The sequence below is a fragment of the Zootoca vivipara genome, chromosome 1, assembly GCF_965207765.1.
Source record: "Zootoca vivipara chromosome 1, rZooViv2.hap1.1, whole genome shotgun sequence".
Classification (NCBI taxonomy): domain Eukaryota; kingdom Metazoa; phylum Chordata; class Lepidosauria; order Squamata; family Lacertidae; genus Zootoca; species Zootoca vivipara.
The window spans coordinates 112,446,163-112,460,290 of NC_142582.1; the positions used below are offsets into that span (position 1 = coordinate 112,446,163).

Here is a 14,128-nt window from a genome sequence, read left to right on the forward strand (position 1 = left end):
TTTAAGAAGCCTTAAGGGGGGGGATGCCCTCTAAATTTCTCTAGAATACAGGTGAGAAATTATGATAGCAGTAGAATTTTTAACAGCTCAAGCATCAGCCAAAGTGAGGGGACATATCTCTTCAGGGAGCCAGGTCACTTGTCAGAGTGGTGTGTTCATAGTTGAAACACTAGAGGAATTCCCAGCATTTGTGGATCAAGTTTGGGGACTCAGCAGGGATTCCTGCCGCTCCCGGGAATAAGCTGAACAGCCTGCTCAACCATACAGAACCATACAAAACAGCTAAGGAAGAGGAAAAGGGGCGCCTGATGCCTGCCTCTTTAAAAAACACCGGCTTCCCAGCAGAATGGCGTGCAATTTTAGCACAAAGTTCTTCTGTTTTAAAGTTTCTTCGGTATATTGCTTTGATGTGGCAAATTAGCTCCCAAGCATTAAGTTTATTCCCAGGGGACCCAGCTCCTCTCCTTAATCACCTGAATGGCAGTGTGGGCGCAGCATATTAGTGCGTTACATAAAGTTGGTGGGGACTGCAAACGCTTTAGGAAATGTGCTGAAAACATTCTGAAGCATCTCAGGGAAACGCTCCACAGCTAAAGCAGCAACATGTAATCCAGTGAAGACAAACACGTACGGGAAAGGGAGGGTGTCAGAAAGACAACTGGCAACCATTTTCACCCAACCGGACTTAGAATAATTGCTTTTTGTCCTGTTCTAAACATTTGTCCTGTTCTAAACAACCTTGGCTCTCCAGATGTTTTGGAACTACAACTCCCATGATCCCTGACCACTGGCCCTGTTAGCGAGGGATCATGCGAGTTGTAGTTCCAAAACATGGAGAGCCAAGGTTGCCTATGCCTGCATTAGAGAGTTATATTCAGGCCACACAATAGGAGAGGAGGAGTATGCCCAAATCATGTTTTACCTGCATCACCTGAATTTCACGGTACATTTGCACCTTTAGCTTTGGTCCCACCTACTTTTGCAGGTTAACAATGGCAGATCTCCACTTTCCGAGGGCACAGCATTTTATAGATTAAAAGGGGAGTCTGGGCACCTGTTCTAGTTTTTGGAACTGGAGACTGCTACAGGTGCATGGAGGCTTCTATAAATGTGGAACTCCACTAAGGCTAGCACTCTTCCCAAGATTAAATCCTGTTAAATATGCATAGGTGTATGTTCCCTGCATTTAATGCACGAACCAGCTGAAGCTGGAATAAATTAAATGTATCACTTGGCAAGTACCACTTCAAACAATTGCAGGAGATGGTCATAATTCGCATCACAAATTAAATCCAGGGTGACGTTTTTCTATTTTATTTTAGGACCTTTTTCAATCAGTTTGTTTTTGGTCTGTGTTTGAAAATCCCGCAAACTCATCTCACTTTCAGGCTGAGGGAGCCGGTGTTTGTCCACAGACAGCTTTCCAAGTCATGTGGCCAGCATCTGGCAAAACCAGAGCAGCGCACGGAAACACCATTTACCTTCCCGCTGGAGCTGTACCTATTTATCTACTTGCACTGGTGTGCTTTCAAACTGCTAGGTTGGCAGGACTGAGCAACAGGAGCTCATCACCTGTACCAATTAACAGGAGCTCACCCCGTCGCGGGAATTTGAACCATCGACCTTCTGATCGGCAAGCCCAAGAGGCTTAGTGGTATAGACCACAGCACCACCTGCGTCCCCAAGCACACATCTTTCTTTGCTCTTATTTAATGTAAGTTCAATAAGCTGGCTGGCTCTGGGTTTGTTGCAGATGCCAGAAAGAGGGAAACTTAACCCATCTATTCTATACACACAATTTAGAGCTCAAATCACCACTAATGGAAGACTATTTGATTTTTAGACTTGGACATGATAGAAAAAGGAGGAACATTTGTCAAAAAAAAATCATGAAATGAAAACATGGTTTACAGATATGGTTTTATTTATTTATTATCCAGTTCTTACTCCAAGCAGTTCAAAGTTTGAGGGTTGTTTTGTTTTTTGATCAAGTGGTGTTAGTGGTGTATAAATTTTATGAAATAAATAAATAAGGCAGTATACACCACATTATTATTATTATTTATCACTTATTTTTGTTTATTAGATTTCTCTCTCTCCTTCTGGGCAGCTTCTCCCCACAAAACCCATATAGTAAGCTTTATAAGAAAGCTTTATCTTCAAAGTTTAGATCCAACATTCGAACCAAACTGGATTTCAGTGCCTTGGGTTCAAACCTAGGCCGCAGGGTGTCGTATTAGGAAGATAATGTAGTGGTTTGTTAACATCCAAATACAGAGTTAATATGTAGCTGTTCCACTGATGAAATTTTCTGCTTGAATCTGCAGGAAAACCTAGAACTAATTTATTCCTCAAAGTCGAAATCAAAACTAAATATCTCTATATTCATATGATGTTGCTGTCTGACAGAAATACAGTAATGCAAATATAATTGCCTTCCAATTACTCCAACTGGGTGTTTGAATTTTGTTGCATCCAATTAGAGCTAGTGTTCAACAGACGTCAAGTAAATTGTGATTAAGATAAGGGGGGATGCTGCTGCGTATGTTACCAATAATTTCTCAGTTGGTTTTATATCTGCTGTAAGCAATAAGGTCACAATTTCAAACCTGGCACCCACAAGTGTCCTGGTACCCACAAAGGTTTTAACTGGTGCCACTGGGCAGGTTCCCAGTTTTCATTTAAAACTGGGAACCTTCCCAGACTCAGTTTTCATTTTAAAAAAGAAGCAAGTCTCTGTTCCTCCTAGGAAGAAAGTTATGGGACAAAATGTGTGGGTAACTTCTAAGCAACTTATGTGAAATGAGGAATGAGTGTGATGTAGACACACACATACCCGGTACACACACACACCTGAGGAATGCTCCCAGTTAGGTAGCAACACTGTGTGTGTGATCAGTATTCTGTGATCTCCACAATCAAAACATAGCTGACTTCCTATGGTAAGCATAAATTTGTCAGAGGTGGTTGTCTTGCTCATTTTGTGTGATGCCACGTTCTCCATCGTAGCTATTTTGTGGCTGGCATCCCCAGATGCTAAAATTTGAAATGTGGTCACCGGTCCCAAAATGTTGGCGACCCCTGTTCTAAGGGGTGGTGATTTTTCCTCCTAGGGAAACTGTTTGTGCAAACAACCCAGTTATATTTTCTTTAGATCAGGTGTTCCCAAACTGATCTGTGGCTCACCAGTGTTCCATGAGCTTCATTCAAGTGGTCCATGGCACGTCTGTAAAAATACAGTTAAAAATCATGCAGCACCTAGCACAGCTGTAATGGGCAGAAAAATCCTTAAGTCTTCCACCAAGATCCTCAGCAAATTTTAAGAGATCCGTGGGGAACAAAGTATAAAAAACAAAAATGCCCTGAGATCTACGGGTACAGGGTGGTATACAAATTTAATAAACAAACAAACAAACAGCTGGTAGTAATGGCTATGTTCTGCCTCAACTATTGGAGGTATCATGCCTCTGGGGATGATTCTGGGGGGGAATTTAGGTCCAATCTTTAGAAGTTTAATAGTCACAAAAATATTCCGGCTTCAAGTCAGTATGGTCACCTTCCTGGTCAGTCAGTGGTCAGAGATTGACTTCCTTTTTAGATCCCTTCCCTATGCCCCGATTTTCCCTAATTATTCCAATTTATTCCAATTTATTCCGTACTCACGGCACAGTCTTTAAATTTACTAATTGCTTTGGAAGAATTGAGTGCTCACATTCTGCCAGCTCTTGCAACTTCGTGTGGTGAAGGCAGCACACGAAGCACCCGCACCTACCACTTCGCTCGCTCTCGGGGCTCTTACTAGAGCCTACCGGGGAGCAAAGGGGGCGCAAAGGGTGCCCGCCGAATCCCCATGACCTCAGAACGCCCGATCTGAGGTTCTTTGGGGGGTCCGCAGCACTGGCGCGGTGCCCCCTTCCCTTCAGCACGCCAGAGTTTCTCCGTGAGAAATCTCCCGAGCGGCTTGAAATGGTGCTCAACCGGAAGCCCGAGGTTTTCCAGGATTTCAGATGAGTCCCATCCCTACCTGGAAAAGCCAGGGATCGAACGGGAGTGGGGAGGCTTTTGCACAACTGTTAACTGTGTGAGGGAGTACACACCACATATTAAATGGAATGCTCCTAAGAAGACAGAGAGCAATCAAGGTGCTACAACAAAACACAACCCCAGCCTTGCACCGGCATAAAAATGATTTACTTAATTATATTTACATCCTGCCTTTCCTCCATGGAGAATGTTAGATGTTAGGAATCACAGTGGGGAGAATGCTGTTGCTTGTTGGGTTCCGATGGGCATCTGGTTGGTCACTGTGAGACCAGGATACTGACTAGATGGGCCATTGGCCTGATCCAGCAGGGCTGTTGCTATGTTATGAGGCCACAGAACAATGTGATGGCCGTGGTATGATCACAGCACAGTCATTCCATGCCAGTCAAAGTGAATGGATGCTTTGATGGCCACACCAAAAGTCCCTACTGGCTGCATCCAGACATACAATGTCAATATCTGAGAAGCCATGGCCTAGGGGACTTGTGGACTCAGTTAGGTTTTAGAGGTTATTGTCTAACAGCCCTGAAACTTTACAAGTCTGTCAACTATTCTTGGTTATTCATTGCTTCCTGTGTTGCTGTACAAATGTGAACTTCCCTTTCTGGTTTATACATTATCATTTGGCCAGAATTAAGAGGGGTGATGCAAGAGTATTAAGGGGTTAAAGTGAGTTCAGAGTTTCATTTTTTACAGTGATGTAAAATCTTTTCATTTTTTACAGCCTAGTCATTTAAGGCATTTTATAAAACATTGGTATCTTAAGAGCAGCATCATGCATTGTTTATAAATGAGATTGTTATTCTCTTGATAATAACAAACATGTATTATTAATATGCTATGTTTGAAGTTTTCATCTGTTTTTAGTTTATTGTAGATTTTAATTATTATTTTGTAATTTTGTAATTTCTTTAGTTGTTAATTTGAATGTTTGAAGGGTTTTTTGAAAACCACCCTGAAGTTCTATTTACAATCAAGTAGTATTTGCATATTGTTACAGAGCATACATGCATACGTTTTAGAGAAAAAATACCTATTCTGAAAGATGACTTTACATATGATCTCTGTTAATCCATATGGGAATAGCCTTCTATACAACAGTCTCAAATTTCTGCTTTGTTTTTTTGGAGAGATTTTTGTTCTGGGGCAGTCTAAGCAGAACACTGCAGGAGCAACTGTATGCCTGCAAGTCATATACAAGTGTAATCCCGTTTCAAATCAAAGACTGAGCTCTCCATGGTCCTGATTCTTGGCTGCCTAATCTATACTTCCTACACCTGCCCGCAACATCCCTCTGGGCTCTTGCTGGAATGTTATATGGTGCGTTAAACTTGAAATGTAATGTGTTCCATTCATATTCTGAAGCATATAATAGAGCAGGGGTAGGCAACCTAAGGCCTGTGGGCCGAATGCGGCCCAATCACCTTCTCAATCCGGCCCATGGACGGTCTGGTAATCAGTGCGTTTTTACATGAGTAGAATGTGTGCTTTTATTTTAAAATGCATCTCTGGTTCATTTGTGGGGCATAAGTATTCGTTCATCTCTCTACCCCTCAAATATAGTCTGGCCCACCACATGGTTTGAGGGACAGTGGACTGGCCCACAGCTGAAAAAGGTTGCTGACCCCTGCAATAGAGGCATTCCTAACACTCCTTTTGAACATGTAAAGGTAAAGGGACCCCTGACCGTTAGGGTCCAGTCGTGACCGACTCGGGGGTTGTGGCGCTCATCTCGCTTTACTGGCCAAGGGAGCTGGTATACAGCTTCCGGGTCATGTGGCCAGCATGACAAAGCCACTTCTGGTGAACCAGAGCAGCGCACGGAAATGCCATTTACCTACCCACAAGAGCAGTACCTATTTATCTACTTGCACTTTGATGTGCTTTTGAACTGCTAGGTGGGTAGGAGCAGGGACCGAGCAACGGGAGCTCACCCCGTCGCGGGGATTCAAACTGCCAACCTTCTGATCAGCAAGCCCTAGGCTCTGTGGTTTAACCCACAGCGCCACCCGTGTCCCAATTTTGAACATGTAATATGTTTGAACATGTAATATGTAATCAAAGAGTTTGGGGCAATTGAGTTATTGAGTAGTACACTGGTATGAAGCTGCACAATTAATTTTGGAAAGGAAGTGTTTGGATAAATCGTGGGTGTGTTGTACTTTCAGATGTTGGAGTATTTTCCTGGCTTGCTACATGCCACATAATTAATGCAGTATTTTAATAACTAATTTATGAAGCCAAACACGAGCAAAAATATCTTGTCTTTCTAATGTTTGATAAAATATGGCATTGCTCTCCACCAGTGAGCTAGATAAACAAAGTACAGCTTCTTTGGAGGAAGAAGCCATGACTGTTTAAAGTAGCATCATAGTGCTTTAAATATGTGGTGTGTGACTGTGGCCTTATCTGGCAAATAACAAAGCAAGCAAGGAAGGAGAGTTTCACCCATGTGGATGTGAACTAGTGCAAATGTGCTCATTTTTCTCTGAAAATGAGCACAGATTAGCTGTAATGGTTCTGTAAATGAGAAAAGGAAGGCTATCTTCACTTCATCATATTTGTGCCCATCGTCAAGCACCTGAGACTTTTTAGCGTCCTGTATTTCTATTTCTCTGTGCTGACAGAATATTCTGATAAAGAAGCAGAGGTGTTTAATTCAGTGCGGGTGATGTTTCATGTTACTTCAAACAGGCATATTTTGCTTAATAATCAAGCAAAAGGGTATCCAGTTGTTTACATGTTTGTTTGTTTGTTTGTTTGTGTCCATGCATAATTTAAATTGGAATCTTTTAAAAATAGCCCAGTTATTAAAAAGTGAGCGCAGTGTCCCTTTGTGATGAGAACAAAGACAAAAAAACATCTGTGCCACACGGTCATGCAGAAATCATCAGGTCCACCACGAAGAGAAATGGAAATGAAGTGAAATAATTACGTTCTGACCCTGTGATTCTGGTGTGTCTCAAAGGCTATCAAGTCCAACCTCCCTGGCTGATGCAGAAAACCACAAAAGAGTTTGGTGCAGGAAAGCTTGATGCTGGGTGAATATTCTTATGAAACAGATCTGCTCCTCTTTTTGCCAAGCAGGAGAACATTCCAGGGTGTTCACAGCGTCAGTTTCCTTGTAATGGGAGAGCACTAGAGATTCACATTGCCTTGCCATATCTGTCACTGTATAGGTTTCTAAGCAGAGCACAGAATCATAAAATCGTAGAGTTGGAAGGGACCACAAGGGTCATCTAGTTCAACCCCCTGCAATGCATTTGTACATTGTTAAAACTTGATTGTTGCCAGAGAATGTAAGATGTTCATTTTCCCCATATGCAGTAAAGGAGGCTTCCTCAAACTCTGCCCTCCAGATGTTTTTGGCCTACAACTCCCATGATCCCTAGCTAGCAGGACCAGTGGTCAGGGATGGTGGGAATTGTAGTCTCAAAACATCTGGAGGGCTGAGTTTGAGGAAGCCTGCACAAGTAAAGTCACAAAATTACTATGGTATCAGACATCCCTGGGAAGAGAGGTTGACTGTTAAACCACTTTGGGAATTGTAGCTCTATGATAGAAAGGGAAGTCCCTATTTTAACCAACATAACACTCTGCTTTTTTAACCAACCCAGGGTTTTTAGAAGCAATTTTACTCCTAAAGCAGGCAATGTACTTGCTGATGGTGCTCAAGGTTCCAGAAATATAACACTTTTGTCCTAGTATCAGCCAAATCCAGCTAAAACTTCTGACTCTGGCCTAGCGTAATTCAGATTTGAAGGCTGAGACACCCAAAAGATAATAACAGCCTTTAAGGAAAATTGCAGCTTTTCTACATTAAGTCCATGGTCACCAGTCAGCTGTCTGGTGATAGACCCATTCACAATATTCAAGACAGTCAAAAATCATAACGTTTAGTGCCTGTGCTATCTGCACATTTGACCTCTTAATTCTTCATAGGAAAGCGGAATTGGGGAGGGGGGTAATTTTGAAATTTTTGAAGGGGCTTTCCAGCTACTATCAAGTTACTGTAGTTGTCCCAATTAAATGGAATGCTTCTAAGAAGACAGAGAGCAATCAAGGTGCTGCAACAAAACACAACCCCAGCCTTGCACCGGCATAAAAAATGATTTACTTAATTATATTTATATCCTGCCTTTCCTCCAAGGAGTTCAATGTGGTTCATGGTTCTCACAACAACCCTATGAGGTAGGTTAGACAATGACTGGTCATAGAATCATAGAGTTGGAAGAGACCACAAGGGCCATCCAGTCCAACTCCCTGCCAAGCAGGAAACACCATCCAAGCTCACTCAGTGAGCTTTGTGGTCCATTGGGGATTTGAACCCAGCTCCTAGTCCAACACACTAACCACAACACCACAGTGGCTTTATGCTTCATTGCCCACCAAAAATAATGAGGATACAAATTACCAGAATAAAACTGAGTGTAATAATATAAATTGCGGTACTGTTACGAGTATCTAATTCCTATATTAATCTAGGGGTTTGTTTATTTATTTATTTTTGGCTAACAACAGAGAACTCAAATACACTTTGCTTAGCATATTACACACCCACATGAACATTGCTGTAATTGATGGAGCACAGGAAGCCTTGCCAAGAGAGACCACAGGCAAGGACTCAAAGGAAACTCTTAACACTCAAATGTACAGGACAAAGACATCATGTTGCAATAAGGGATGTGAATATTATCTACTGCCTTGTTAGTTTAGCAAAAGAGTAGGAGGCGATGACTTGGGTCAAACTCTGGGAAAATAAAGGGAGTCTGGCACTTTGTCCTCCCCCAAATTACAGACTTTCAGGGTGACAGAATGTAAGATAAACTGTAACTGTGTCAGTTTCTAACCTCAAAGTTGAGGGCTTGGGACACTCTGTTCCATTTCTAGAAAAAAGGGAGAAAAAGAAAAATATTATTTTCTTTGAGGATCCCAAGTTCTCCTTCAGCTGGGGAGGAAACAAAAAATAGCCAGCAAGCATTTGGAAGCAGCCGAGGTAAAAAGAAACAGCAACCCCAGGAGGAGGAACTAAGTCCCTTGATATGAATGACAGCCAATCAAGCAACTGTACTAGATGGAAGCAGATTTATAGCACAAACGACCTAAATCCAAATGCTCTGATTGAATTGAAAACAAGGGCTGCAAATCTAAAGTTACTAGGAGTGAACTGAAACAAATGTCTACACCTAGTTTAGATTGATCTGAAAGAGTCCGGTTGCCTCTGATTGATTGATTGATTTTCACATTTATATGCTGTTATTTTGGCCCTGCCAGATATTTAAATCAACAATAACTATTCCAAAGCCTGATTCATCAAACTTAGTAGCTTCAGTCAACCCTCACAAAACAACCACAGCAAGCAGCTTCAACAATAAATATGGGTAAATATATAACTGTTGCCAGATATCCAAAGAAATGGAGCATGGGGGATGTTTTCTTCTCCTTAAAGGGCACAAGCCTAGCAAGTCTGCCTCAAGGGACAATTCACAGTAGAAAAGATATTAGCGCTTACAGCCATCCACTTTACTTAGGTACTACAGGTATGCCACCACATTCAGATGCACAGAACACAGGAAGTTACCCTGTACTGTGTCAAACCATTGGTTCATCTAGCTGACTGTTGTCTAATTTAGAGGTAGCCGACACAGTGCCCTCCAGATGTTGTTGGACTACAACTCGCATCAGCCCCAGCCAACATTCAGGGGTGGTGGCGGTTATAGTCACGAAACAGCTGGAGAGAACCAGATGTTCTCTCCCCTTAGTCAAATCTGACCAACAGAGGTTTTCCAGGCAGTGGCGTAGCAAGGGGGGTGATCAGGGTGGGTCGCCCCGGGTGCCACCCTGGAGGGGGTGACACTCGGCGCCCCCACTGGGGAACATTTTTTTTTCTGTTGCAGGAGATTTTTCAACTGTTCTTATATGTTCTTTCAATGCTGATTTCATATCTGAAGTCGGTTTTGTTCTGTAAGCTCTAGGTTTTTTTGCAATTCATGTTTTTCACTTTTCGCCAGAGCTGCATGGGGGGGGGGGTGACCAAAAAAAATTCTGCACCGGGAACCACCTGGGCTTGCTACGCCTCTGTTTCCAGGATTTCAGATGAGTCCCATCCCTACCTGGAAAAGCCAGTGATCGAACGTGGAGGGGGTGGCCCTTTTGCACAACTGTTAACTGTGTGAGGGAGTACACACCATTAGGGCTTTTAGAACCCCTATTGGGGGAACTATGGGGGTCTGTTATTGTTTTGTTTTAAATTATAGTGGAATGGATGAATGCAGGGGATAATGCCGTTCCACCCACCCTCCAAATAGTGTATGTGACCTCTAGCCCATCTTTCCTAGAAGGATGGAGAAGACCGGCAGGTAACTCAATAAAATGGGAAGAAACAGTACAAGCAATTTAGATAAATGTGTCATTTAAAGTTAATCTCTAAATTCCACAAGAATAGGAGGAGATGGATCCCAGTAAGTTAACCACCCGCAAATGAATGACTAGAGCCTCTCAGATCTTGTTGGTGCTACCCAGCTCCAATTTACAGCTCACCCATGAACTCACTGGATGCCATTGGTTGGGCAAAACATACTTTTTCAGACCCAGCCGCTCATCTGCGAAATGGAGATAATACTCTTTGCAGAGCTTTTGTAACAAATACTAGATCAAGTTTATGAAGCACTCAAGAGCGTTACATGGATGATTATGATGATTCCTATCTGTTACTGAGATCACATTTAAAGATGATGACGATGATTTATTAAATGTGTTGTTGTTGTTGTATAGTCGTTTAGTCGTGTCCGACTCTTCGTGACCCCATGGACCAGAGCACACCAGGTGTATACTGCCCTATTCCCACAGGTTTCAGGGTGGTTCACAACATAAAATCACAAAATTAAAACACAAAATACATAAATAAAGATTCTTACATTAAAATGGCTATTTTCAGCTTCCCTTTCCCTTTTGCCTGTTCCTCTGTGCCGCTGAGAAGTCTTGCCTATGTGACTTTCCCCTGTTGTTTTTGTCTTCCAGGTTTTGGCATGACTACACCAGCCACTGTCACAGGCAAGCTTTTCCTGATATTCTATGGCCTTATAGGCTGTGCAGGGACCATTTTGTTCTTCAACTTGTTCCTGGAGCGCTTGATCACCATCATAGCCTATGTCATGAAGTCCTGCCGCGAGAGGCAACTGAGGCGGAGGGGGGGCCTTGCCCAAGACAGCCATCACACTCCTGGGACCGCCGAAGTGGACAGCTTGGCAGGATGGAAGCCGTCCGTATATTACGTCATGCTTATCTTGTGCATTGCGTCCGTCATCGTTTCCTGTTGTGCCTCTGCTCTGTACTCTCCCATGGAAGAGTGGAGTTACTTGGACTCTCTTTACTTTTGCTTTGTGGCCTTCAGCACCATTGGATTTGGTGACCTGGTGAGTGGCCAGAACACCCACTATGAGAACCGAGGCCTTTACCAATTTGGCAATTTCCTCTTCGTACTCATGGGGGTTTGTTGCATCTACTCCCTCTTTAATGTGATCTCCATCGTCATCAAACAGTCTGTGAATTGGATATTAAGGAAACTGGACAGCACGTGCCATAGATGCCAAAGAAAACTCTTCCGGTCGCGAAGGAATGTTGTGGTGCCGGGAGTTGCCCGGAACCAACGCAACATATCCATCGAGTCGGATGGTGTCCTCGAGAGTGAGGCAGACGGGCGCAGGCTGTCCGGCGAGATGATCTCAATGAAAGACCTGTTAGCGTCTAACAAAGTGTCGCTGGCCATCATGCAAAAACAGTTGTCCGACAGTGCCAACGGCTGCCCGAGAGCAAGCGTCGCTTCTAGACAAAACGGTTTTGCTGGTGGCGTAGGCGCTTTGGGGATTATGAACAACAGGCTGGCAGAGACAAGCACAGACAGAGACATCCACGCTGGGAGGGGATCGCTGGGTAACAGATAATGAAGGGTCAAAAGTCGCCACAGAGGCAGAACAAACTGAGCAGGCCACCTTTTGAGTGTTGTTGCTGGCAGTTCGGACCTCTTGCATTTTGCACTGCGCCACCTATCCACCCTTGCCCTGCAGACCCTGCCAAAGAACACCCCAGTGGTGTCATGTAGTATAGCTGCAATTAACAAGCTTCTTCAGCATGTGTTTAAGTTTAGGTCTGAGTTAGGAGCAAGGGGAAATGGAGAAAAACCATGCATATGCGTTGCTCCCTTGGTTTTGGCTGGCACCTCAGTCCTGTAAATGCTCAGAAGAGCAAGCAGTTAAAGTTGCAGTAGTAGTCCCAATCCAGAGATGTTGTGGACCAGAAAGTGTGGTACAACTGTGTGTGTCAGAAGGTGTAGGAAGCAACCGCATATGGTAGGTGGATAGCTGAATAGCCCAGCAGTGACTCACCTGTGGTTTTCAGATGCTGTTGGACTCCAATTCCCATCAGCCCAAGCTGATCCCTGTGGTCAGGGATGATGGGAGTTGTAGTCCATCAACATCTGGAGAACACCAGGTTAGCCCCCACCCCTGAAATAGCCACTTGCCTTTGACTTCACTAGTGAACAGTCATTCACCACTGGGTCCAATTGTGTCTAGCCCACCTGAGTAGCGTGCTCCTGCATAGCAAAAGCCTTGTGAATTTGGAAGTGGAAAATGGATCTATTCTTCCCCCAGCTGCCCAGATCATTTATCTTTCTGCATGCTTTGGAATCCTACACTGTGTGGCATGTGCGGAAGACATAATCAGGCGATGCAGTGGCATCATGTGTGAGTTTGTGTGCAAAAAAAAGTTGTATTGCACATTTTAGGATCAGTGCTATTTTTCTAGAAAAAGAAAAGAGGTGCCAAAACTCACCATTATCACCTCCCTCATTCTCTGTTTAGGATTACATGTATCCGATATCAAAACTTTGCCTCACAAAGTGTGTCTTTCATTGTGAGGCAAAGTTCTGCCATCAGACACACTAGGTTGAATTTAAGTTAAATCCCATAGAGTCACCAGGCACCCAGGTTTCAAAATGCAAGTGCTCCTATTATGAAACTTGATCCATTGCTGCTATCACTACCATCGATAGATCTCTGCAAAAAGGTGACTATCCCAAAATCTACAAAAGGGGTGGGGTAAAATGGAAAAGCATGGAAATGATCAAGGGCAAACACATGTCAAAATAATTTCATAGACTTGCTGTTTACAATCAAGCCAAAATATAATGTGCCACTGGGAAGGAACAGGAAACATTAACACTGATATTTTATTATCTAGGCTGTAGCTTTATAACTTTATAAGACCATGAGTTTGGGAAACAGAAAGGTTTCAGTTTGGAGAGGAGATGCTAGCGGAGGTCATTTGGGAACCATATTAAAGCCTGCTTTACGAAAACATTTTTATTAATAACCACAGGAAGAATGTGGGACTGTGCTGTTGGAACCTGAACATGACCCTAACTTAGAAGGTACTGTAATTCTCCAAAGGACTGAGAAATTACGTGGGACTAATTGGATGACCTCATGAACTGAGGAATGGAATGAAATGGAATGAGAATGAGCATTGCAAAATGCGAGGCCATGGATTTGGAACCAAACAATAAAAGATGTTGGTTACCTGCCAAATTAGTAGTTAGAAACAACCCACAGAGAAAATTATTTCAGGATATTGGTTGATCACAAAATGGCAATCAGCCACCTACATGACACAGCTTCAAGAACGGCAAGTATAATGCTTAGAAGTATTAGGTGAAAAAAATTAGCAGTGCTGTATAGAGCACTTTTAGTATAAGGCCTTGATTTTGTTTTCCTCTGTGAGGAATACAACCTATCCATTAAAACAGTTAAAACTTGCTGCTGCTGCTCCTTCCTCCTCCTCCTCCTCTGTATCCCACCCATCTGACTGGGTTGCCCCAGCCACTCTACGTGACTTCCAGCATATACAAAAACATAATAAAACATAGAACATTAAAAAACTTCCTTATACAGGGCTGCTTTCAGATGTCTTCTAAAGGTTGTATAGTTACTTATCTCCTTGGCATCTTATGGGAGGGTGTTCCACAGGGCAGGCGCCACCACCGAGAAGGCCCTATGCCTGGTTCCCTGTAACCTCACTTCTCACA

General features: G+C 43.2%; 1 protein-coding gene across 1 annotated transcript in view; it reads left to right on the forward strand.

The window, feature by feature from the left end:
- The window catches only part of KCNK13 (potassium two pore domain channel subfamily K member 13), a 70,944-nt gene extending 57,086 nt beyond the window's left edge, over positions 1-13,858 (forward strand). Inside the window, exon 2 of the mRNA XM_035101887.3 lies at positions 11,065-13,858. Within this exon, the coding sequence (XP_034957778.1) occupies positions 11,065-11,987 (923 nt within the window). The 3' untranslated portion in view covers positions 11,988-13,858. The remainder of the gene's footprint in view (positions 1-11,064) is intronic.
- The last annotated feature ends 270 nt before the right edge of the window (positions 13,859-14,128 follow it).